Source organism: Bactrocera dorsalis, chromosome 4 (genome assembly GCF_023373825.1).
Source record: "Bactrocera dorsalis isolate Fly_Bdor chromosome 4, ASM2337382v1, whole genome shotgun sequence".
NCBI lineage: Eukaryota > Metazoa > Arthropoda > Insecta > Diptera > Tephritidae > Bactrocera > Bactrocera dorsalis.
The window spans coordinates 74,602,151-74,627,242 of NC_064306.1; the positions used below are offsets into that span (position 1 = coordinate 74,602,151).

A 25,092-nucleotide genomic window follows, 5' to 3' on the forward strand; every position below is an offset into this window, starting at 1 on the left:
CGGAAGGCATACAAAATGAGCTCCAAATACCAACGACTGGCTCGCGATGAAAAAATGGTTATTTTCACTTTGGCAGAAGAAGGAGTTTCATGTAGAGACATTTCTAGAAGAATCGGCTGTAGTCATCCCTCGGTGCCCAATTTATTAAAAAAAAAGAATCAGGAGGACCGCTTGGAGACAAAGAAAAGGACAGGTCTGAGAAGGAAGATAACCAGTCGAACTGACAGCGTTATACATATATATATATATCTATATATTCCCCGTATTCTATTAAATCCATATAAAAGTTACCCAAAGAACGAAAAATTTGAAAATAGTGAAAAAAAAATCAAGTGGTAAATGGACTTTTAATAAGTATTTACATTTTATTTTTGTTGTTTGTTCTCATTCTATAATGTAACCATTAAGATAGTACACTCGGTTTTCATGTGAATCGATAAGAGAATAGACAGTGAGCATGACATAGCCTACTTTAAGTTAAAATCTCATATCAGCTGCAGCTTAATAGCAACTTGGCAGATAACATTATATCTAGATCTTTTAACTACGTCTTAAATATGATGATAAATATAAATATTATATTCTGATTAGAGCCACTAGTTTAAATTCGACACCTTCAGTGGTACTTAATTATATACAATATTATAAAATAAGAGAATCTGACGGTATTTAAAATGGTCTCAAATTAAAAGTAGGTGAAAATGTTAAATTAACGAAAATTTTGATTTAAACCCACTTTACGGGACTTGACCGTGATAGTTTAATTATATTATTCCAATAAAAATAGTTCTTTCTTAATAAGAATCATCAATTTTATGTCAAAGTTTTCCTTTTTTTTCTCCATGTGATGTTTGAGATCAATATAAATTTCAATAAATCCAGTATCTATTTCAACAAATACCTTCAGGGATATTAGAAAAGTGAACTTTAATTTCAATAATCCTCATTTTTCTCTGAGTGGAATCCTATAATTATCTTTGTACGGAATTTTTGTATTATGTGCCAAAAATATTAGAAGCATACTTTACGAAGATTTAAATTTGTAAAGACTGTGCCCTACTGCATTGATATGTTAGTTTATTTAAAACTTATACCAATACTAACTATCTACATATAATATATGAATATTTGATTTGAATAGAAAGCATTCTGACAATCGCTATTATATGGAGCACATTAAGGAGGGGCACCTGTGGTTTGGAAAACTTAAAGAAGTGGGCAAGTCCCGCCTCCTAAGAAGTTTAATTTATGTATCTTCCAAACTAGTCAAGATGAATGTATTATCTGAATTAGTACGAGGCAAACCTTTTCAACCGATTTTACACTAATGTAATATTTATTGAAATTGAATGATAACCCCACCCAATCTCCATATAACGGTTTTGTAAAAAAACTACTAAAATTGTTATAGTTATATAACCAAATGAGTCAGAGACATTAACTTTAACACTTATATGGGACAAGAGAGCTTTATAAGAGCCGGTGTCAAAAATGGACGATGGAGTGACAAATGATCGAAATCGAACCAAAACTGATCAAGACCCTATTACCGAATATTTGGACCCCAGTACATATATTTAACCTTTAACAAAGATATTGGTCAATGTGCGAGATATATTTAATTGAAATTCAGGGTATTACATATATGCGAAAACAGTGTTGAATTGGGTCAATACTTTCCTAAGCTCCAATATACCTAATAAAAAAATTGAGAGAGCATGTTTAGCTCATAACAAAAATGGATGGCGAAAACTTTACTCCAAAATAACTAATTTTCGAACATCCGGCTGACTTTGATGAAATGCTAAGTACATTTGTTACTGTGTGATAAAAATGGATAAAATCGAATTAATACTACCATATACTACTTATAATGATTTTCGTTATTCTAACAAGTTTTATGAGTATTACGTATATACGTATATTTATATATAAAATTGCTTCTCGAGTATTAAAAAACTGACTGATTATAATAATGCCATCCTTTCCTATGCCCCAAATATACCTTATAAATTGATTTTCCGTTTTCCACTTATAAATTACTAAACAGGTTATCTTAAAAATTATAGTTAAGTGCTGAATTAGAATGAAATTGGTCTAGACTTTTGTTTAAACCTCATATTCGTAATATAATATAATAAATTTCTATCGTCTGGTTGACATTTTTCAATATACATATGTATTGAATTTAGCCTCTTCGGTTGAGTTAATATCGCATGTATATATGTACATATGTACGTTACTATACATCCTATTTGAAGATATTTTAATTCAATTTTAGCTGACGCGGACTGAAAGATAGCAATAAAACTAAGTCTAACTTAATGGCTTGCAAGATATATAAGTCAAAGAGATGACAAATTGAATAGTAATTTATTCACCATTTCATCTAATAATGATTGTCGAATTCTTTCGCAACATTTTTTAATATAAAGTTAGCCAGCACCTGAAGGAATTTTCCGGGCTTGATTCTTGCAAAATATTCGGTTACACCCGAACTTAGCTAATACTTGTTTATACATATTACGTATATAAAAACGTGCTATTGGTGCTTATGATATCCCGACATAATTTGACCTAAACAATTTTAGACAATACTTACGTTATCCAAACACAATAATCAGTATAGCATTGCCATCATATTTGGGAGACCACGCACATAAAATTTGAACATAATGTACAACGCGTATAGAATGGCGCATATGTAAATAAATTTACATTTATTATCTCTCTTTGGCTGAATAAGAGTCTTCGTATCTTCTGGAGAGCTGTAAAAGAATTGAAAAATATAATTATGTACTTTTACATATATGTATTTCGCGACTTTTATACCGATTCCAAGAAAATATGTATATGTGTAAGTTAGCAATTATCCATATCGCTTGCTATTGACCAGTCCAAGTATTTGTACTTTATGCATTTTGTTAACAAACTGGATTTTAAAGTTGTTTTGCCACACAACAGAAAAACTAATAAAGAGAGTCAACTCGTTTATAAATTAACATGCTGGATACAATAAAAGTCTTCAAAAGTCGGTATCGTGGGCAAAGAAAAATAGTTTGTAGTCACTTGTCGTACGGTGTAGTAGTACGAAAAGACCACTTTTATTTACTATTAAAATTATTTGTGAAATTATTTTATAACTAAATATAAATATCAAAATGAAATATTCGTTTCTGTATTTAACACTTGTCACTTTGACGGTGTGCATCGTAGCGGAAAGTAAGTTATTTGGAAATACTGTTTAATTTTTTTCAAATATAATTTATGTAGTTGTTAATATGTAGTTGGCGTAGCATTTAATTGCTATTCAGTGAGTCTTTCATTACATTTATATTTACATATTTATGCACTAATGGTGAGTGCATTTATTTGTATATGGAGAAAGTAAAAAGTCAGAAATGTGTATGTATATTATCATATGTGTGCATGGATTTTAGTTTAAATTTACAAAAATTTATATCACCTTGAGCAATTGGTATTATTACGAAACTCAAATTTTAACCTTAAAATCACAAACTTGTTTAGTCGTTCTCATTTTGCCCAGTAACAAGTAATGGTTGTGCTAAAAATATTTAATATACATACATACTCGGATATTCATATATAGACGTCAGAGTTTTAATGCATTGAATAAATTTGCATAATTACTCTCATGAAGATATAAATAATACTAAATATAATCATTGATACAAATAGTCATTTGCATATTTAGGTTGGTTCCATACGAACATCCAATAAAATGTTGCATATGCACCAACATAATATAATATGTATATGTATGAAATTGAAGAAGAAATGACTTTGCTCATATACTACATTGTATACTCATAATGTATGTAATAATAATTATGTTGAAAGATAAATAGGAAGGGAGTGTTTCATATGGAACCAGCTTTACTAGTATACCTACCATAATGTACGCATATCAAATCATTACAATTCGCAAAATGCATACATGTATACATATATACATATACATATATCTTAAAACCATGGTATTACAATTGGACTAAATACAATATTTTTGCATTGTAGCTTAGTTGTTATTTTTATTTCTTGTCAAACGAATTCTCATAGAACATATTGTTGCTTTTTTACACCGATGTTAATTTTTTCTTTTTCAAAATAAAGTTGCAAAGGTTAAATTTATATACACATTTTTCTTATATTCGAACTAAAATTTTTAAATATCCAATTTACGTCACGGTTTTTAAGTAGGTCCTCAGGCTCAGAATTAGGAATAAAGTATCGGTATTTTAGGAAAATAATAAGTAAATAAATTTTCTTGATAAGATAGGCGTCAGCAGAAGCATGTAGTTATTCTTCGATCGACACCGGGAGTTTGGAGTCTTGCGAATTGTTACTATCAAAGCCAAATTTTGTTGTCCTGGCATATTTCTTGATATATGTACATGCACAAAATTAATTAAATTAATCGAAAACAAGTAAGGAAGGACTAAACACTGGTACAACTGAAAATTTCATACTCTTGCAACTTGGAAGGATCAAAACCAAGGAAATGATTTCAGTTGTTGGCAAAACTATATATATTGCATAAAAAAATGTTGCGGAAGAATTCAACATTAATTGTTCGACGAAACAGACTATCTCCCGCCAGCAAAAATTATATTAAAATTATCTTCAAATAAGATATACCTTATATAAACAAAACCGAAGATAATAATTTCAGTATATTGAGTTGATGTGCAAAACGTCATTCAGAGAAACGGAACTCATTATGTTAAGGATATGACATTTAGACTAAGGTCAAGACTCACTCTATTCATATTCAGAACTAAACTGTAAATTTATAATAGTTTTAAAAAAAGAGGAGTTGTCCACTTCATTTGATTTATATAACCATTTTTGATCTAAATGGTTTAAATACAGCTTCAAAGCGGATATCACTGTACAGGATATATTTATAAAGAAATAACTCACACACTGACCGATATATTCGGCATACGGATTGATAGAGTAACGAAAAGCATAGTATAAATCATTTTAGATACATATATTGAGTATTAAACTAAAGTATAATAATTTAATTTAATTTTTTTACGATATCTTACATAATGAACGATATATACGGTATTAAGCCAACCGGAAGTTTGAAAATCTTACATTTTGTATATAAGACATAAGGGTAGTATTGACCAGATTTTATCTATATAAAAAAGATGTTAGCTGAGTTCCATTAAGGTACTTCACATAACATTACCAATACATGTATAAGGAGTAAAGTTTGAAACAATTTTTATTTTTACATTTTACATAAAGTAATATTTATTCATTTCTAAAATTACTTCATTTAAGGTGTTTACCACATTATCAGTTATAGAATCATTATTCTTCATTGGATTTCTGTAAATCTTTGGGATAATAATATTTATACATACATACATATTTACCGATGCTGCACTCTAATTCAGTTAAGCATAATTCTAAATTTTTTTATTAAATTCATTTATTTAAGGTGCATTCCAATGTCCCAAACCTGAGGGCGAATATCCTGATGATGTTCAGTGTGATAAATACTATCAATGTAATGATGGCGTAGCAAAAGAAAAGTTGTGCCCAGATGGCTTAGTGTTCGATCCGCTCAATAGGCACATCAATAAGTGTGATCAACCTTTCAATGTAGATTGCGGTGACCGAACTGAATTGCGTAAGTTTTAATCTTTATTTTAATATCTATATATGCTTACGTTAAGAAGTTTTGCAAAATTCAGATAATAAAATCATGACTTCATAAATTTAAAATAAACAAGAATTGTTATATAATTATATACATATGTACTTCTGTATATATTAAATATATTTTTTCATATAAATATATTTTTGAACTATTTTTATTTCAATAATTACTTTAAATTACAGAGGAGCCAAAATCTTCTAAATTTTGTCCTCGTAAAAACGGATTCTTCGCACATCCTGATTCTTCTGTATGTGATATTTTTTACAATTGTATTGATGGAGATGCTTTAGAAATGAAATGTACTGTTGGATTGCACTTTGATGAATTTGGTGGAACTTGTGTTTGGCCAGATACTGCGAAACGTGAAGGTTGCGAAGCACCACAGAGTAAGTAGTACCTCTTTTATAGGGAAAGAAAATTTTAATTATCTTAAAATCTGCTGTGCTACGTATATACTCGTAGTATATACATACATATAACAATCATATTTTCTACACACTTGTATTTTTAATTACTTTCGTTTGGTTTAGAAAAATCTCCGACCGGATTTGTGTGCCCGAAGGATCGCCCAAAGAATGATGATAAAGGTCAGGTAGTTACTCATCCGAAGTTCCCCCATCCTACAGACTGTCAAAAATTCCATGTCTGCTTAAATGGGGAAGATCCACGCGATCTAGCCTGTCAATTAGGCGAAGTCTACAATGAAGAAACGGAAATGTGTGATGCTCCTGAAAATGTTCCCGGTTGTGAAGATTGGTACAAGGATTCCGATGACAAAAAAGAATAACAATAGATTTTATTACACATACGTGTGTCGATGTAAATATGTATATTTTATGTTCTACTCCAAGATCTGTGGTTATCTACTCTTACCAGACACTACGTATGTATATGAACACTTTTCAAATTATGAATCGTGTTTTAGAAGTACAATATCTGTGGATATTAAATAAATAAGTCATATATTTTATAATTTATAAGTTCATAATTAAAATATGGAATTACTAAGATCGAATGGTATATTTGTTATAGAATATCCAGCTGATCTAATTTGTTTTGCAGTACAAGTTACGAGAGATCAATAAACTCAGGTAAGAATGTAAAAAAAAAAAAAAGCTGTTAGAAGTTTGCTCTATTTTTGATTACAAATCTCTGTGGCACATTATATATACAAGCGAAGATGAAAGGAATTATCCCTGGTACGCATATATACAACTTGTATACCTCTGTTCGAATTAAAATCTCATTCGAACATTAAAAAAATTTATATTATCAAATTGGCAAAAATGTAGAGGTAAATTGCTGAGTGTAGTATTAATTTGTTTGGTTCAGGCGATTATTTTAAAGTAATTTTAAATATATTATTTACAAAACGTCATCTTAATTTAGGGAACCAGTAAGCAGGAATCATTAACAAAGCCAAAGAGGTCGTGGCAGAACGATATATGATACATAAATATGTACAAGTATGTGAAGCCTGACCTATTTCGGGACCAAAATTATAATATTAATACTTAAAATATACATTTTTAGTAGGAGGACTCAAAATCTTAAGTTACAATCTTTCTTTTCAACTTAGAATGCCCATCAGGTGCAACCATTAAACCAAAGTAATATTATCTCTTATTTTTTAAGAATTAAAAGCTTATTCGGCGTATTTAATCAGTGTTCATTATTAAAGGAATACGCGAACCATTCCTCTCATGTTAGACATAATAAAATTCTTATTGCGGTATTAGTTCCATGTTTGTATTTTTGAAGAATAACTACCCACTACAAAAATATATGGCTTCCATAAGTTTAGAGTAGGTGATGAAAAGTATGCCTTAAATTATATATATTAAATTTCACTTCACTTTATATAAGAAGCAAATATTTCATAATATCTTGTTTGCAAAATGTTAAGCGGTCGAATATTAATAAATTCTAGCGGACATTGCCGGGTAACTAAATGTGCGTGCAATTATATATGTGAAGAACTAATTCATAGAAAAAACACACATGCCAAAAGTTTTTCTAAGATATCAGCAGTTAAAGAAACAACCGTAGCAAACGACAGGAAAAATACTGCCCTTATAAAGACAATTCAGATTTATCGCTGGCAGCCTGGGAAAACACCTCGACTTCAAACTTACCATATAGATCTACAGAAATGTGGAGTAATGGTTCTTGATGCCCTAATCAAAATTAAAAACGAAATGGATCAAACATTGACTTTCAGACGATCCTGCCGAGAAGGAATCTGTGGTTCATGTGCTATGAACATTGCGGGTATTAATTCATTGGCGTGTACGAGTAAAATTGATAGAAATCCTTCACGAATATTAAAAATATATCCATTGCCACATATGTATGTGGTTCGGGATCTTGTTCCAGATTTAGGACACTTTTATGCTCAATACCGTTCAATTAAGCCATGGCTTCAACGTAAGGATACTATTAAAGGCGCAATAGGAAAAGCGCAGTATTTACAGCACCTTGAAGATCGCAAAAAATTAGATGGGCTTTATGAATGCATCCTCTGTGCTTGTTGTACGTCGTCATGCCCATCTTACTGGTGGAATGGAGATAGATATTTGGGACCAGCGGTTTTAATGCAGGTCTATCGATGGGTTGTAGACTCTCGAGATAATGTTACTGAAGAACGCTTGAAGCAGATAAAAGACCCATATAGTATTTATCGTTGCCACACTATTTTGAATTGCACAAATACCTGCCCAAAAGGGCTTAATCCTGGTAAAGCCATTATTAAATTAAAGCAATTATTGTGTGGTTTGAAATCGAAACCAACTGCTCTACTAGACACAATTAAGCTTCAGAAGTAGATAATTAATGAAAAAAATCCCAAGTCATTTTTTCTATCCTATTTGTATGTTTGCTGTTTTAATAAGCAAACATGAAGTCATAGATACCGGGTATTTTTGATAATTAATAAGAACTATATGATTTGATTATTAATCTCTGTTTGAATATGATTTATGTTTTTATCTTTTAACCTCAGAATAAATAAATTAAAACTTTCTACACGTTAGCAAATTGCTGTTGCCATATACGAAGAAACGCCTTAAATAGGCGTTAAAGAAAACTAATTGAATATAACTTGTGCATAGCGCCAAAAAAAAAATGTTTTAATAAATATGTAAAATAGCGAGGAGGCAAGTGTTTGAGAACAAAGTTTTGCTTAACAAGTTTTGTCCGGGATAAACCCCTAAGTTACTCAACCTATAACAGTCAAATATAACAGACTATGTTTGTTCCAACTTAAAAGATAGAATAATTTATATCTCAATTATATTAAAACAATTCATAACTAAATAATATATTTAAATAATATAAATAAATAATAATTTCCAAAAACTAAATTCCAAAAGTTCATTATTTCTTTTATTGACAAATGTTTGCATCAATCATTTTCAAAATTAATAGTATTTATTGTACATTATATTTACCGCAACGCATGGCCGTATCTACTAGTGGTATAATATAATTTTTCCACTACTAAATTTATATTTATTTATTTTAGGATATTTTTCCGGGAACCACCGCTGAAGATCCCCGTTTCCACGTGGATAGATATCAAGAACCGACCCTGACATACCAAATAAACTGCTTAAGAGATGTTTTTTCCTGCTGCAACAACGACAACTTTTTTTCAATTCTAGTATGTACTCCAATTACATTACAGTCGCATTTCTTTTGATGACGAAAAACTACTAGAGTAACTATATTTGGTTCTCTAAGAGATTTTTGCGATTTTACTAACGTGTCTGGAGTATTACACAGATCTTCAGCTAGACTGCACTTCCGCTAATAGCGTACAACTACTTAACGATTTCGTTAGTTTTCCCGTAAGATAGATTTAGGATTTCAAAATCTTTACATGTCGTAGCCGAAACTGCGGATGAATATCCAAATTCATAGGTGCTAAAGTAATCACCGTTTTGTTATTCCTTCTCTCATTTTGGTAGATGGTGTTGCTTTTTCACATTTATACCAAGAAAGTCTTTAAAATCAAAAATTCAAAAATTTACGCTATGAAAGGAAGGCATACTTCTAATAATCCTCTGATCATAAGGAGAAATAAAATAAATATTTCTTTACTTTGTTAATCTTCTCTAAGTACATTTGCCTAATATATTTATATTTTTATTACTAATAATTGTTAATTCGTTTGATATCCCCGATATGTGTTAAAAACCCCCTTAATAAATTTCCTTAACTTTACGACTGGATTCAAATCTGGTGATTGCGCTGGCCAAGCCATAAATCTTACATAGAATATCAAACCATTTTTTCACCCTAATTATTATGTCATTTTGCAAACTGAATACGATTGCATCTATGCCGTTTCTATTGGAGTTCCGCTTTAACGCGTCCAATATTTTAATTAACTTTTCGACTGGATTCAAATCTGGTGATTGCGCTGGCCAAGCCATAAATCTTACATAGAATGTCGAACTATTTTTTTCACCCTAATTATTGTGTCATTTTGCAAACTGAATACTATTGCATCTATGCCGTTTCCTCATCTTTGGCACCTTTCCGGATAATATGCCAAAGAGATGTTTCTCCACAAGTCGTCTTCTTATTGTTCTTGAAGAAATTTATGCAACTAATTCTTCTTGACTGCAGTAGCCTCAAACGGATAGCGCATCGACATTTTTTTTACCTTTTTTCAGAAATTTCGAGGCATCAAACACAAGTTTTTAGGACATATATCATATATCAATATGTTTGCAATTCCCCTTTCCGTGTGACCCATTCTTTGCAAATTTTGGACGCACAATCTTTCCTTCTATGAACAATGTTTTGCTCGACCCATATGAATTTTCATTCCACAGATCTAATTAAGTTAATATAAATACTTATTACGCTTTTTTAACTCAATATTTTTCGCTTATTGAACCATTTCGTTAATGATTTTGTTATTAAGCGCGAGGCACGCTATTTACACTTTTTTAATTACAGTTAACTTTCCTTTCCTTATTTTTATTGTGAGGAAAAGTTACTACATACATGAAAAATTTTAAAAAATATTAACATTGCTTTAAAACAAAACTTTTGATTCTATTTATTGTCGTTAATTGTATAAGTACGATGTGCTTTCACTTTTTGAAGAAATTATCCGCATTTCTGGAAAAAGAAAAGTCTCACGGAGCCATGTCGGAATAATATCGAGTCTCGAGCATCGTTACAGTACTGTTTTTGGTCAAGAATTTACACACAAAGTAAGCAATAAATACAGCTAAAAATGTTTTCGTATTTCAGAGACATGCATAATTAACACCATAAAAAAATTTGGCAATTTTAAAAAATCTTGAAGCCAACGTTTCTTTCTAGATGTTAGAAACGTTATGATAAAATTACCTGAACTGTAGGTGAAAAAAGCACGGAAACTCACATATGAAAAAAAAAACATATGTATATATATTGTTTCATTTCCTGTAATTATTTTGAAACTATATTATATTCGAAAATCGTTTCAATTACACATACGCGATTTGCCCATGTAATATTTTCACTTGGTTGGCTTAATTATCCTATTTTATTTTAGAAACAAAAAAGAACTATGAAATCACCACATGTCGACATTTTTATAGTTTATTCAAACTTTAAGTATGAGTTTCAGTTTGAACATTCAAACAGACATTCATTTGGTATACCATTTTCTATGACCTTAACGATGTAGAGAAAATAATCAATTTTATTCTGCAGCGCGGACAAGAGCCTCTGCACATTCAATAGCTATGGCTGCTTCCGCTTTGGCCTGAATGAAAGTAAAATAATTAATCAAAAATTTATTATAAAGAAACATGAACACTCTTACTTCTTCACTGGAAGCAGAATTTAATTGTGATTGATATTGTGACAAAAGCTGTTTCGCTTCAGAAACGTCAATATCCTCGACCTTATGCGCTTCCTCAGCCAAAACTTGAACAGATGAGTCTTCATTTACTGTTATTGAGCCACTTGATACAAAATATTTTGAGGTTTTTCCATCGTTTTCAATGACCTGCACCACACCAGGCTTCAAAACGGCTGAAAAATAAACATTAAATAAAAATTATATAAATTTATACTCAGGTATTTTTTGTAGTTACTCTTACCTAAAGTGGGTACGTGTTTTGCAAGAATACCAAAACTTCCGCTGAATGAAGGAACATCAATCTGACGAACCTCCGATTGATCATAAAATGTTTGATTAGCAGCAGCGAAAGTAAGTTTCATCTCATCAGCAAATCCGCGCTTTTGTATATTATGGATGCTACGCCCCATTAAATAACGAGCATTCCGAACAAACGACATTTTATCTGCAATAAAAAACATATTCAATATGCCAATCGATATTATGTAATGTTGAAGGTTAGGAACCGGTGCAGTCCACAAATAAATTTCCTAATTGAGCACTTCTTTTAATATTACTAAATCACTTGTTATATAAATAATCTTACATGTTTTAAAAGCAAAAAATTGCAATGACCGAATAATTTGTTAAAAATATACAAAACTGTGTTTTTCAGAACCACACACGGAAAGCTTTGAAATCGGCACTATTTCATATAATATTCGATAACATAATTATTACCGAGAAGTGATCGGTAGAGTTGCCACACTATCTAACATATCAAAACATAATGAATACGATTTTATAAACTTTTACATTCATACAATATCGCAATGTTTTGTTGTGTAAAAAAAAGCAAAAATATTCTGTTCAAACCAAAAATCAAATGAAAATTCTTACCCTAAACTATGATCACAAAAAACTATTTATTTTAATAAATTGAACTTCTCTGTACTGTATTGTCTTAATAGCGACATCTTTTGTTGATGAGTTTCGTTTCCACCAGAGAACGTAAATATACGTTCTCTGATAATATGTTAAATAATTTAATCTGAGAAGGTGTAAATTGAATTAGAGAATGTAAAACACATTATATTCTCTGATACAAAAATGAGAATTATTTTATGCCCTCTGGTTAAATAGTTAAATAATTTCTAAGTTAAGCGAATGATTATCGTGCCTTCTGTTGTTAATTTTAATGAATAAACTTAACCAAATTAATGTAGTTCAATTAGAGAATATGTTCTCTGTCAATTTCAATGATAATTTACTTAAAACTTTATATTTAGTTTTTTATAAATAAAATGCGAGGAATTATAATTTACTTAAGATGCATTAAAGGGTAGCACTGGTTAGAAAGTATATTATTTTCTCTAGGAATCGTCTTCTCTGAATCGATTGTTATAAAAAAATGTATCGAAATTGGCATTCCTTGACAGAAGTTGTAAGTTACTTCTTAAATAAAATATTGTTGTGATTTTGTCTATGATCACAAAATCTTGATTTCAAAGCGGAAGTTGGAACTGGATGACTATTTTAAAAGACTTTTTTATCACAAGTATCAACGTCCTCGTTTAATCATAAATTGATTTAACCTTGCAAATTTTTTTGCTAAAGATGATGACAGTGAATTCGCGTGTTTTTCAATATTATTTGGATAATTTCTTTAAATTTCCCAAAGAAATAAGGAATGATATTGTTTACTGTCAGCGCTCTTTAAAGGCTCATATTAAGGTCCATCAGGTATGATTTATTTTGTATGTAAATAATTATCACATGTATTAAAACTTTATGAACTGCTGTATATTTTAGATGGTGATCGACGTTTTTAACCAGGAGGAAGATGCCGTAAGTTAAGACAGAATTTGCGCGTTATTTAAGTTAATACTCTTTCCAATATTGTCGTAAGATATTCATTATATTAAGTATACTATGTATTTTTAGAAATGAAGGATTATAATTATGTGTATTACCAAAAAATATAACTAATATTTTGCAGGATCCCGCTCAAAAACAACGTATTTTGGAAGAAATTGAATCGGAGATTTACGAAATAAATGCTGAGCAGCATTTTCTATTTTTACGACTACGTCGTATAGTTGATGAATTCACGAAAATGTTGAAAAGGAATGACGTCCTCATCGATTATGAAGCAATAAATTCTACAATTTCCAAGGAGGTGGTACCACTTATAAATGACCTTACTATTGAAATATTACCCGCAACGGTACTTTTTCGTAATACGGAACAAAAGTTAATCGAAAAGTATTTTGAAGTACAGAAAGAGAAGATAGTATATGAAATTGAAGATTCGGATGAAGACCATAATCAAATTTTGTCTTCAGGTGACTTGATTGATGATTTTAGCGCAAATAGTAATGATGCCTTCCATTTGCAAGGTCCTGGGGGAAATTCAAATAGTTTGTCTCAAATGTCTTTACTAAAACCAATTTCACAACGATTGGTTGGCAGCGGGCGCTTTACCGACGCTTCCAAATTCCTGCAAATGAACCTTGTGGAAGAAAAAAGTAATGATGAGGCATTAAAGGATGATGTACTGCCGCTAGAAGATGTATCCGATTTTCCCGGTACGTCACATAAAAGTAACGAATCTATTGAGCCATTAGAAGATTTACCTGTTTCTAAGAACGTAAAAATAAGCCGCCTAAATCTCCGTCAAGCTCTTAATAAAGCGCGTACTGAAAATATGGTAGCAAAAGCAGCTGCAAGCATGATAGCGCGAGCTATACCCACTTCCTCGACTTCGGTTTGTCCTGTCTCTACTTCTTTAGAATCGGTAACACATTCTCAACGAAAGTATGAAGTCAGAACAAGATCTTCAAAAAATACTGCTGGAAATGTAATAACGGGTGCAATAGTCGCAAGAGAAAAAAATACATCAGAATTAAATTCATCTTCTGATGATTCTAATCCTGAAAGACTTCAAACCACACCCCAATGCCAATGGGCTGTCATGGATTCGACTGAACTTCGAACTCTTCCCGAACATTACGGACAAGAAATGTTTTTACGTTTGTTTCAACTTTTTACCCCAATAATGCTCGTTCAGATGCAACAACGTCGTTCGAAACGTAAACGTCGTACTGTCCATAACAACGAACGTGCTGATTTTCACTATGGCCGCATTGAGGTAAAATTACAATTAAAATATTTTTGATATAAAGTTAATGTGTTAAATATTTGTTTCTTAGTATGGTAGCTATCCTCCTCCAGAAAAAAAGCGCAAGGCTTTTCTTATTTCACCACAAGTAAAACGCGTTTTACAATCGAAACGCCCGAAGCGTACTAATACTGATAAAAATGAGAACCAAGCACCTTCTCGATCTAGCTCTAGCTCACCAGACGAAAAACGTTGCTGCAATGAATGCCTAAAAAGTGGGGGTATGTAAATTAAAATAACTACTGAGGTTTAAGGTGTTACAATTTAAAGCTTTGATCGCTTCAGGTTGTTTTGATGAATGTCTCGAATGCAAAGGATATTACCATCAATTATGTCATATAGAAGAAGATGAAAAAACAACTACTCATTCAAATGTTTCTGTTCAAGGAAATGTATTACAGAACCTTTGTCCTGCTTGTAAACGTCAACGATCAAGTTTATCTAGTAAAGGTGAGATTTTAAACGTTGCTTAAGTCAAAAGAAATTTATCTAATGATTAATTTAATTTTTTTGAAAGCAGATGCTCTGCATTCCACTGCACAAGAGCTTGAAAAAAAACTCGCTCATGAAAAGGATCGGCGAGTGAATTTACAGCAAGAAAGCAAAATGTATAAATTGCAAATGCGCAACCTGTTCAATATTGTTAATACTATCAAATGTGATCCAGAAAATGATAGTTCTGGATAAAAGCTTCAGTGCTAATTTTGTTTGGAGAATTAATATGTAAATTGAAATAAAAATTCCACTCTTTCGCGTTTCATTTTTATTAACAATATTATGACTTATGTATGTATATATTTTCAAGCGTTCTTCAAATATTAAGCTAGGCTAAACGGGAACTTCCTGGGAATAAAAGAAATTCAGTATTTATAAGTTAATTTAGATAGTGTTGAGGAACACCTAATCTAAATTTATCGTTGGAAAGAAAAGAAAATATTACATATAAAGGCGACTATTACAATAACCAAATAACAAAAATGACTGCTAATATTTGAACTTGAGTTGCATAAATCTCCTTGGCAAAAGCACATATACACTTTTTTATAATTGTAAACTGTGTTGGCGCAGCGATCTTGATTGTCATCAGGGCCTCGTTGCACACACATCCGTTGTATTGCTTGATCGTAGTCTAAAAAATACAGGTGTATAAATGTGTAATACTGAAATTTTTAAAAGTTGCTGTATACCGTCCACGGCATATGTGCCACCACCTTCAATTACTTTCCCACACCATCCAGATGCACATGGTACAGCCGACAATCCGGGTTCATTTTCAACATCAGTTGCATTAAATGAGAATGGATCTTTACAGCTTCCAAGTTCACCTCTAGATCGACATTGAAAACACCGACGAAGCAAACCTAAAAAAAATTAGTATTGTTTAGATTTGTCGACTTAAAAGAACAACCAAAAAAGCTTTGTTTTGTTGGATTTGATGATTAAAAAATAATTAATATGTATCAATGTGTAAATGAATATTTTTCCAACAACAAAACAAAAGACTTCAACAGAGCACGAACGCCATGCATTTTTAATACTAGCCATTTGACATTTGGATAAAAAGAAGCAATAACGAAGCAACTAGAACTTTTTTATGCATTTCAAGTTTCAACTAGATGTATTTCTTTAATTTGATTAAAAAATAAATTTATTAACGATCTAATGTATAGAATGGAAATTTCGCAACGTATTTATTTACATGGAGTTGCCAAGTCGAATGAGAGCTTTATATTTTATGTATAATGCAATATATTGATTATAAAAAATACAATAATTTGTAGTAAATGTTTAGTAAGATATAAGTACTTCAAGTAAGTATTAATTGGCAACGTATTTTTTAATATTTACATATTTCGATATTTAAATTTTAAGCAGTTTGGCTTAGTAGTACTGGTAATAACTATAGCAAACTATTTGGCCTTGCTGTTACAAGATAAAATTATTATCAATAACAGAAATGTTTTTTACCTATAATTTTAAAAAGACTGAAAGACTTTTTTTTATAAATATTAATTATATAAGTGAGCGATAATTTGTACATGATGTCATTCAACAGTTAGAGGAAATTATTTCATTAAGCAATAAATTGTTTCTTTTGGCAATGTTGCCTCTGATAACATTATCGAGCTAACAAATAGTACGACGTTAACCGATCATGGTGGTAAGCTGAAAAAGTTGTCATTTTATATCTGCAATATTTGTTCATTTTAGATCTATTTTTTTCCTATAACTTCCATGATTACTTGCATTCTTCTTTAAAAAATAAAATAGAGGACTAAAAACTAAAAAACTTGATTTAAAATATCTAAAGATGACCGTAAGGGTTCGTCTCAAGTGCTGAACACATAGAGCGCGACAGACTGCAAGCGACATGTGCCAAATATTAAAATACACGCGTTCTTATGGACACAATTACATATGTAGTTGTGCAGCTGTCTCAATAACTGTGTAATAAAGTTAATTTTTGCAACTGAGGACGTGTTGTCCATGTTTGTTGTATAGATTAATCTAAGGTGTGGCATATCAACATAATGTGTTGATTATAAGAGGACCTTTTAGTTTCAGTTATTCTTTTCTTAAGGTTATGGGATATTTGCGCTAGGATGCATAATTAAATTGTAACTGTTTATAATTTTTTGGGTTGGTTGCTTAGAAATTGATTATTTAGATACTTTTGAATGATATTTAACTCACGTCAGTAATACCTATGCGTTTTTGAAATACACTCTGGATTGGGTTTATTAACATTGTCACTGAATTTGGAACGTCTACAAGAAAACGTCTGTTTGGTAGCTCCTCAGTTTTAGAGAAATCGATCTGAAAAATCGCACTCGTCCTTTTCTCTCCGCTAATATCGGATCACTATAGCCTACAGCTTGAAAAAGTCTTTAAATTCGTGTGACGTAATTTATGGATGGCCCCTTTTAGCTGAGTTAACAACAGCGCACCAGTCGTTTCTTCTTTTCGCTACGTGGCGCCAATTGGATATTCCAAGCGTAGCCAGGTCCTTCTCCACCTGGTCCTTCCAACGAAGTGGAAGTCTTCCTCTTCCTTTGCTTCCCCTGGCAGGTACAGCGTCAAATACTTTCAGAGCTGGAGTGTTTTCGTCCATTCGGACAACATGAACTAGCCAGCGTAGCCGCTGTCTTTTAATTCGCTGAACTATGTCAATGTCGTCGTATATCTCGTACAGCTCATCGTTCCATCGAATGCGATATTCGCCGTGGTCAACGCGCAAAGGACCATAAATCTTTCGCAGAACTTTTCTCTCAAAAACTCACATCGTCGACTCATTAGTTGTTGTCATCGTCCAAGCCTCTGCACCATATATCAGGACAGGAATAATAAGTGACTTATAGAGTTTGGTTTTTGTTCGTCGAGAGAGGACTTTGTTTCTCAATTGCCGACCTCACTTGTTGGCAAGAGTTATCCTGCGTTGGATTTCCAGGCTGACATTGTTGGTGGTGTTTACGCTGGTTCCAAGATAGACGAAATTATCTACGACTTCAAAGTTATGACTGTCAACAGTGACGTGAGAGCCAAGTCGCGTGGTCTAAAGCCACACTGATATGGTCCAATCAGTTTGTTGACGGTGGGCTTTAATCTTTCACACAATACGCTCGATAGAATCTTATATGCAATGTTAAGGAGGCTTATCCCACGGTAGTTGGTGCAGATTGTGGGGTCTCCTTTTCTATGGATTGGGCATAGTATACTTAAATTCTAAACGTTGGGCATGCTTTCGTCCGACCATATTTTACAAAGAAGCTGATGCATGCTCCTTATCAGTTCTTCGCCGCCGTGTTTGAATAGCTCGACCGGCAATCCATCGGCCCCCACCGCTTTGTTGTTCTTCAGGCGGGTAATTGCTATTCGAACTTCTTCATGGTCGGGCAATGGAACGTCTACTCCGTCGTCATCGATTGGGGAATCGGGTTCGCCTTCTCCTGGCGTTGTGCGTTCACTGCCATTCAGCAGGCTGGAGGCAAGAAGTGTTCCCTCCATAAATTAAGTATGCTCTGGGCATCGGTGACTAGATTACCTTTTGGGGGTTCTACGAGAGTATGTTCGGGTCTTGAAACCTTCTGTAGAATTAGAATTTTCAAGCACTACCTCTGTCGGCCAGCTTATCAAGCTCTTCGTACTCACGCATTTCGGCCTCTTTCTTTTTCTGTCTGCAAATGCGTCTCGCTTCCCTCTTCAAGTCTCGGTATCTATCCCATCCCACACGTGTTGGGGTAAATCGTAACGTTACGAGGTAGACAGCCTGTTTTCTCTCCGCTGCGACACGGCACTTCTCGTCGTACCAGCTGTTCTTTTCCACTTTCCGAAAACCAATGGTTTCGGTTGCAGCTGTACGTAAGGAGTTTGAAATGCCGTCCCACAGTTCCCTTATACCGAGTTGTTGACGAGTGCTCTCAGAGAGCAGGAGTGCAAGCCGAGTAGAAAATCGTTCAGCTGTCTGTTGTGATTGCAGCTTTTAGACGTCGAACCTTCCTTGTGTTTGTTGGCGTGCGTTTTTTGCTGCAAAGAGGCGGGTGCGAATCTTGGCTGCAACAAGTCCGAGTGGATGTTAGGACCTCGGAGCGTACGCACATCTAAAACACTGCAGACGTATCTTCCGCCTATCACAACATGATCGATCTGGTTGGGGATGAAAGGTAACTTGATGAATCTTCTTATGCTGGAATCTAGTACTACAGATAACCATATTTCGTAATTTATATAGAAGTTATTTTTTTTGCAGCGTTGCATATAATCTTCATGCGCTTACCCAGAAACCTGTTTTAGTTCCTAATTTTTTCATTGAGAATCGGTTATGACATGTTCATGAAAATTATTTTGCCTTCTCTTATAACATACTTAATAATCGAATGATCCAAATCATAATTCAGTTTATGAAAATGCCACAAACGTATTTAAGATGAGTTTATGCGTTAGTGTGGGTACATACCTATGTATGTAAATGCATTCATTTTTAAATTTACCAAAAATGTAATAATTTTCATTCAAAAAGGTACTCTGTTTAATATATAATTCAAGACCTTCTTATGTATAAATATACATTTTACTGAAATATTCGAACTTTGATTTGTTGTTACTACAAATACATACATACTTTTGTTTGAAGCAAGAATCGTCTGTGCTCATTTAATATTCATGGGCTGGGATTTACATTATTACAATCACAACAACTTTATGTTCAGCTTGAGTGATGAAAGCAGGATGAAAACCAAATAAAATTTGTATACTCACATGCATACATAGAACCTTTTCTACCATAGTTAATCTTGTGATTATTTTTCTTTCGTTTATGTGCAAATATTTTGTGCTTTCTGAAATCGTTTGCGCGTATTCTACGTTTGAGTTGATCAGATCTATTCATTAAATTTCAGACTAGTAATATTTAAAAGTCATATACTTTTAGTTAGGAGCATGGAGTCATGTGTAGAAGTTCACGCAAGTGAGGAAAGTTCTCTGATGGCCATTCACTTGGGAGTAGCCAGAAACGATTCTTTTACATATGATTCAAGCAGCTTCCGGTCTTTGACCAAGTATCCTCTGGGTAGCCTAAGAACATCCGTTTGAAGGCGAGCTAAAGTGAGAAGGCGAAACCTTCCCTTCGCAGGGTTTGGGACCCACCACGTAAAAACAGTACCAATGAAAACTAAACGACAGCCTTGCTGTTGTTAACCTGGCTATAATCGCGTAAGCGGTGTCTACGCCAGTAAAGAAGAAGAAGATACTTTTAGTTAAACAATATGAAGTGACCAGGTTTTTGAACCAGGGTTCCAATAAATTGCTGGTTATGTAATCTATTACCATCACTATTATTGCTTTATAACTAATTAGCTGAATTTGCTGTTGCTTATGAGGGTAAAAACTTAAAGGGAAACTTTATAATTTTGTACTTTAAACTTAGACTTGGACTTCGCGTTATTTTTCACCAAATTCCGAAATGCAATGCTGCAAAAAAATATTAAATGTTTTAAGGAATTTTCTGACAAATTGTATACATATGTACATACATGTAATGTATGTAATTTAAAATAGTATGATAAGACTATCAATAAATATTTCGCAATGTTCCTTTATCAATCATGTTCTTTATCATAGCATTTCATAATGTTGACAAAATTTAAAAGTATATAAAATAGAGTTGCAATTTATGCAGAAGAAGGATTAGGATGAGAAAAGTTGAAAACCGGTTGATTGTCTGTCTGTTCGCCCATCCGTCCGTCCGAGCATGCTGTAAAGTGTACTGTTTCCACTGCTTTTATTCTTGCAAGTTGCAAGAGTATAAAATGTTCGGTTGCACCAGACCTTAGTCCTTCCTCACTAGTTTAAAATTTAATTTCACGAAAAACACACTTTGTGTACAATTCAGCCAGATTTTTTTTTCAATGTTCTTATCACGTCGTGCCGTGAAATAAGAAAAAAATTAGTGCTCAGTATAAAACATTTTTAAGTAGCATTTCAAACCGAGTATTCTAAAGGTCTCAGATGTCAAAGTCTTTGAATACGAGTTGTATATTTGTGAAGAGGTGGTCTGACCATTAAGAAGGAACAAACCTATGAGGGATCATGTGATATCTAAAAGTGAAAACAAACTTATTGCTCTTCATTTTGAAAAGAAAGCTCTGCTCAGTTTAAGTGAAGCTAAAAAAATGTTTAAAAAGGGATTAGATATATCTTTAAATACAATATAGGATGTATCTATTATTATCTGAAGAAAGGGTAAAATCTTATAATAATCACTGTTATCATATTACGGTTATGTTGAAAAAGTTTAAAGAAGGTGTAAAAATTTAACAGTGGGCGTGTTACCGCACTTTTAAGATGAAATCCTATATCTCAGGAACTACTCGACTAAGTTCAACCAAATTAGGTATGTGAAGTAACCCAGCCATTCCTATCACACATTGCCAACCCAGCAACCCACCACGTCTATATAACACAACTTTTAATTTTATCTGATATCTGAACGCAAGAGCATTTGAGTTATTTTATAACGCTTTTATTAGATTCACCTGTATATTTGTAACTTTTTTCAGGGGTACTGAAACTGAATGACTCTGAAAAAAGAATCAACAGTTTGATAGGTACTGCAAAAACAAAATAATAAACAAAAAAATGCCCCTAAAACTATGTAGCTTAAACATCAACTTTCCATGCTATAATTTGAATAACAAATTCGGCCTTTAAATTTCTCCATGGATTCGTCGATGCTTTGGCGGAAACTAGCGGTAGGAGTTTTGGCAAACATATATTTCAAACAATTGGTAACTTCTTCCATATAATAAAACTTAGATGCTGCTTCGGGTTTCTCAGGGAAATTAAAGTATAATTTTGACATTAAGATCTGAAAACGAGTTCGCAAATCCTTATCCAAATATCGACTTTTCGAACTATTCGAATAATTCAAAATATTCGAAGAAGTAAAATCTTAAATAGATTATTCTGTTGCAGTAATAGAACAAAATTAAAGAAAATAAAACTGTTATTTAATTCAAATTGATTTAGATATTTATTAACAACATTTTGAACAATATAATTAATCATAAATTCATCTTAAATCTTAAATAGATTATTCTGTTGCAGTAATAGAACAAAATTAAATAAAATAAAACTATTATTTAATTCAAATTGATTTAGATATTTATTAACAACATTTTGAACAATATAATTAATCATAAATTCATAAACGTCTCTAATTAAATACTTATTTCTAATAAGTTCGTTTGTTCACGTGCTTTAATAGAACAACGTTCATCTATTTAAAATTTCTAGATCATAATGATCAATTAAACATATTCCCTGAAGTCCTGGACAGAGTTGAACGAGACTCCAAGTACAGCATCCATCAACCGAAGATCAATCATCTCATGAACTTGATGTCATGTCAATTTTTGTATAATACCGAAAATCCTCAGAAAAATTATTGGAAAAATTAAAAAATCATGCAAATAGTCAAATAGATACTAAAATTATTCGAAGTATTCGGGTTATTCGAACTATTCGAATAATGCGAATATTCGGGTCGAATCTCAGTTCGAATAATTCGGTTCGAATCGCGTCGAATAATTCGAAATTTCAAATATTCGCACACCCCTACTTAGTGGCATCGTTGGAATATCAGAAGGTTCATTGAAAACCATTTTGAAAGATCATTTGAGTCTAAAAGTGAAAGCACAATTTAAAAAAAAAAACAGCGTTGCGTTAACTTCTGTGGAACAATGCTTTCCGACTACGAGGATGGCATGAAACGTATTATTATTGACGATGAGTCTTAGATCTGTGCTTACGACCACACCAAACCAAGTCAAAAATCAAGATAATGTTGACAGTTTTCTTCGATTATAGGGGAGTGCACAACTCCGAATTTCTTCCGATTGGCTAAACTGTCAACAAGGAATACTATTGTGTTATGCGTGGTTTGCGTGAAGCTATTCGTAATAAGAGACCGGAATTACATATTTACTGACAACTCTTAGGTTTTGCACCACGATAGTGCACCGTCGCATACTGCATTGATTATTCGTGAGTTTTTCGCCAATTTTTCAGCCAATATCGTGCCGCAACCATCGTATTCACCTGATTTAGCTCCAACTGACTTCAGTAAACTCAAACGATCGCTCCAGAGAAACCGTTTTGAGTCATTTGAAGACATTAACCGTGAAGCTAGCCGCATTGAAGGCTATTTCTGTAATTCACTTTAATAACTGTTTCGAGGATTGAAAAACGTTAGCACAAGTATATTGTTTGTTTAACAACTGTTTCGAGGATTGAAAAACGTTGGTACAAGTTTATTGTTTGAAGAGTAAATTAAGAACTTTAAAATTGTGAACAAGGTCTCACTATTTTTTGTTCATGGTAGTATTATTGAGTACTGTGCTTTAAGATTACAGCGTACAATACATTTTTTAACAGTTTTTTTATTATTTACATTTATTGCTAATAAAAATTAACCATTTAAATGAATGTAGTTTAGAATTATTTCAAATTTAGAATATTTGAAAATAAACCAAAACAAATTCATACAATATATCTGCATATACATATGTGCATTTCAAATACATTCTCATTTATGCTACAAAAATTAAAAAATTCGGTATAAGTGTTGAAAGAAGAGTAGTAACCATTTACCAATGCCAATTTACTGTTAAAATGCCATACAAAAAAGACTAATAGCTGAAAAATATTTGCTGGAGACGAGACTTGCCTCGTACTTTTGCCAATGTCAACCCCTGCTCGAAGATTTTCTATTTTTGGACATGTTTGAAATGATGAGAGAACGGAATAGCTATATGTGTACACGAGTGTACCTTTTTGTAGCTGAGTATTGGTGATGCTGTAAACTGGCGTACGTCGGGGTGGAGTTAACTTTTTCAGCGTCACACGAAGCAATTGGATGTTAAAGATGCCAAATGAAATTGGATAATTTTCATTATATGGTACTATGTACTATATACTGCATAGGAGACATGAGCGCAAAATAGGGGTTACAATGCTGAATATTTAGTATTATAGCATGAAGTAATTGAAATTATAGCATGTTAATTGTATAATAGTAATACAAGAACTAGCAGAAAACTCTCAAAAGTCATAATTACTTACATATTCGAATTTACGTTTCTGTGTATTTACTTACATATGTATGTACATACATATGTATGTATATATTAAACTATTTTTCGATATTACTGTAGCGTTTTTATTATGTACATACAGACGTCTGGGAACTTAAGTGTACGCACATTCTTTTTAGATATTAAAATAAATCAAATTCCGAAAATGTCAACTCGCTAAAACACTCAGCTAAAACTATCTGCTCTACGTATACATATAAATATATACATAGTTCGGATGCAACAAATAACGTGTTGCCTACAAGCGCATATTTTATTTTCTTACGAATATAATAATTTAATGAAAGTATAAAAATTTAAGCCTTACGTGAGCGTTTGTTATGAATTTCTGTAGTCACAATTTTTCTTTACCCCAATTCAACATAGAAAGAAAATCTACCGATTGGCATTCGGCTTAAGAGGGAGGAACGTAGCATCGGCATCTAGAAAACTCACCTCATGATAGTATTTGATAATTCACCATACATTCCCAACATACATAACCATTTGTATTTTATTTCGTGTTGATTGAGACTTTAATGGTATGTATGTAATTCTTTTTTCTACAGTGACTAACGAATGTCCATCGGAAATAATTACAACCAATAACTATTAATATACTGATCAATAGAAACAACTTACTTATGTACCATATATAAGGTAGGTAATACAAAGCATGCGCGTACATAGTCCATTGAGAAAGAAGATTGCAGTCCCATATTCACAGATACCTGTA

The 25,092-nt window shown here is 32.3% G+C and overlaps 5 protein-coding genes across 5 annotated transcripts; 3 read left to right on the forward strand and 2 right to left on the reverse strand.

The window, feature by feature from the left end:
* The first annotated feature begins 3,021 nt into the window (after positions 1–3,021).
* LOC105228334 (protein obstructor-E) lies at positions 3,022–6,674 on the forward strand. Its single transcript, XM_019991056.3, has 4 exons — positions 3,022–3,222; positions 5,480–5,671; positions 5,884–6,087; positions 6,232–6,674. The coding sequence occupies exons 1-4, from the start codon at positions 3,162–3,164 to the stop codon at positions 6,486–6,488; spliced, it is 714 nt and encodes a 237-aa protein (XP_019846615.2). The 5' UTR covers positions 3,022–3,161; the 3' UTR covers positions 6,489–6,674.
* Positions 6,675–6,821: 147 nt separating this feature from the next.
* Positions 6,822–9,146, forward strand: LOC105228335 (succinate dehydrogenase [ubiquinone] iron-sulfur subunit, mitochondrial). Its single transcript, XM_019991058.3, has one exon. It carries the CDS (start codon positions 7,600–7,602, stop codon positions 8,524–8,526), a length of 927 nt encoding a protein of 308 aa, XP_019846617.1. The 5' UTR covers positions 6,822–7,599; the 3' UTR covers positions 8,527–9,146.
* A 2,134-nt stretch (positions 9,147–11,280) lies between these two features.
* LOC105228336 (ATP synthase subunit delta, mitochondrial) lies at positions 11,281–12,311 on the reverse strand. Its single transcript, XM_011208138.4, has 4 exons — positions 12,154–12,311; positions 11,809–12,012; positions 11,529–11,740; positions 11,281–11,468 (listed from the first exon to the last, which is right to left on the reverse strand). Exons 2-4 carry the CDS (start codon positions 12,005–12,007, stop codon positions 11,406–11,408), a joined length of 474 nt encoding a protein of 157 aa, XP_011206440.1. The 5' UTR covers positions 12,008–12,012; positions 12,154–12,311; the 3' UTR covers positions 11,281–11,405.
* Positions 12,312–12,946: 635 nt separating this feature from the next.
* LOC105228337 (uncharacterized) lies at positions 12,947–15,520 on the forward strand. The gene is made up of 6 exons (XM_011208139.4): positions 12,947–13,289; positions 13,359–13,394; positions 13,546–14,697; positions 14,759–14,948; positions 15,013–15,177; positions 15,248–15,520. The coding sequence occupies exons 1-6, from the start codon at positions 13,164–13,166 to the stop codon at positions 15,412–15,414; spliced, it is 1,836 nt and encodes a 611-aa protein (XP_011206441.1). The 5' UTR covers positions 12,947–13,163; the 3' UTR covers positions 15,415–15,520.
* Positions 15,476–16,451, reverse strand: LOC105228338 (uncharacterized). Its single transcript, XM_011208141.3, has 3 exons — positions 16,270–16,451; positions 15,915–16,088; positions 15,476–15,856 (listed from the first exon to the last, which is right to left on the reverse strand). The coding sequence occupies exons 1-3, from the start codon at positions 16,325–16,327 to the stop codon at positions 15,639–15,641; spliced, it is 450 nt and encodes a 149-aa protein (XP_011206443.1). The 5' UTR covers positions 16,328–16,451; the 3' UTR covers positions 15,476–15,638.
* Between the last annotated feature and the right edge of the window lie 8,641 nt (positions 16,452–25,092).

What these genes read in the sequence shown, in the direction of transcription:
- LOC105228334 (XM_019991056.3), top strand. Translation starts at nt 3,162, where the DNA reads ATGAAATATTCGTTTCTGTATTTAACACTTGTCACTTTGACGGTGTGC. An exon ending in CGGTGACCGAACTGAATTGC is followed by an intron (nt 5,672 to 5,883) that starts GTAAGTTTTAAT and finishes TTTAAATTACAG; the next exon opens with AGGAGCCAAAATCTTCTAAA. An exon ending in AGGTTGCGAAGCACCACAGA is followed by an intron (nt 6,088 to 6,231) that starts GTAAGTAGTACC and finishes CGTTTGGTTTAG; the next exon opens with AAAAATCTCCGACCGGATTT.
- LOC105228335 (XM_019991058.3), top strand. Translation starts at nt 7,600, where the DNA reads ATGTTAAGCGGTCGAATATTAATAAATTCTAGCGGACATTGCCGGGTA.
- LOC105228336 (XM_011208138.4), bottom strand. Translation starts at nt 12,007, where the DNA reads ATGTCGTTTGTTCGGAATGCTCGTTATTTAATGGGGCGTAGCATCCAT. An exon ending in AAAACACGTACCCACTTTAG is followed by an intron (nt 11,741 to 11,808) that starts GTAAGAGTAACT and finishes TTTATTTTTCAG; the next exon opens with CCGTTTTGAAGCCTGGTGTG. An exon ending in ATTCTGCTTCCAGTGAAGAA is followed by an intron (nt 11,469 to 11,528) that starts GTAAGAGTGTTC and finishes ACTTTCATTCAG; the next exon opens with GCCAAAGCGGAAGCAGCCAT.
- LOC105228337 (XM_011208139.4), top strand. Translation starts at nt 13,164, where the DNA reads ATGATGACAGTGAATTCGCGTGTTTTTCAATATTATTTGGATAATTTC. An exon ending in TTAACCAGGAGGAAGATGCC is followed by an intron (nt 13,395 to 13,545) that starts GTAAGTTAAGAC and finishes AATATTTTGCAG; the next exon opens with GATCCCGCTCAAAAACAACG. An exon ending in TGAATGCCTAAAAAGTGGGG is followed by an intron (nt 14,949 to 15,012) that starts GTATGTAAATTA and finishes TGATCGCTTCAG; the next exon opens with GTTGTTTTGATGAATGTCTC.
- LOC105228338 (XM_011208141.3), bottom strand. Translation starts at nt 16,327, where the DNA reads ATGCATAAAAAAGTTCTAGTTGCTTCGTTATTGCTTCTTTTTATCCAA. An exon ending in TTTTATCCAAATGTCAAATG is followed by an intron (nt 16,089 to 16,269) that starts GCTAGTATTAAA and finishes AATTTTTTTTAG; the next exon opens with GTTTGCTTCGTCGGTGTTTT. An exon ending in TGGCACATATGCCGTGGACG is followed by an intron (nt 15,857 to 15,914) that starts GTATACAGCAAC and finishes TGTATTTTTTAG; the next exon opens with ACTACGATCAAGCAATACAA.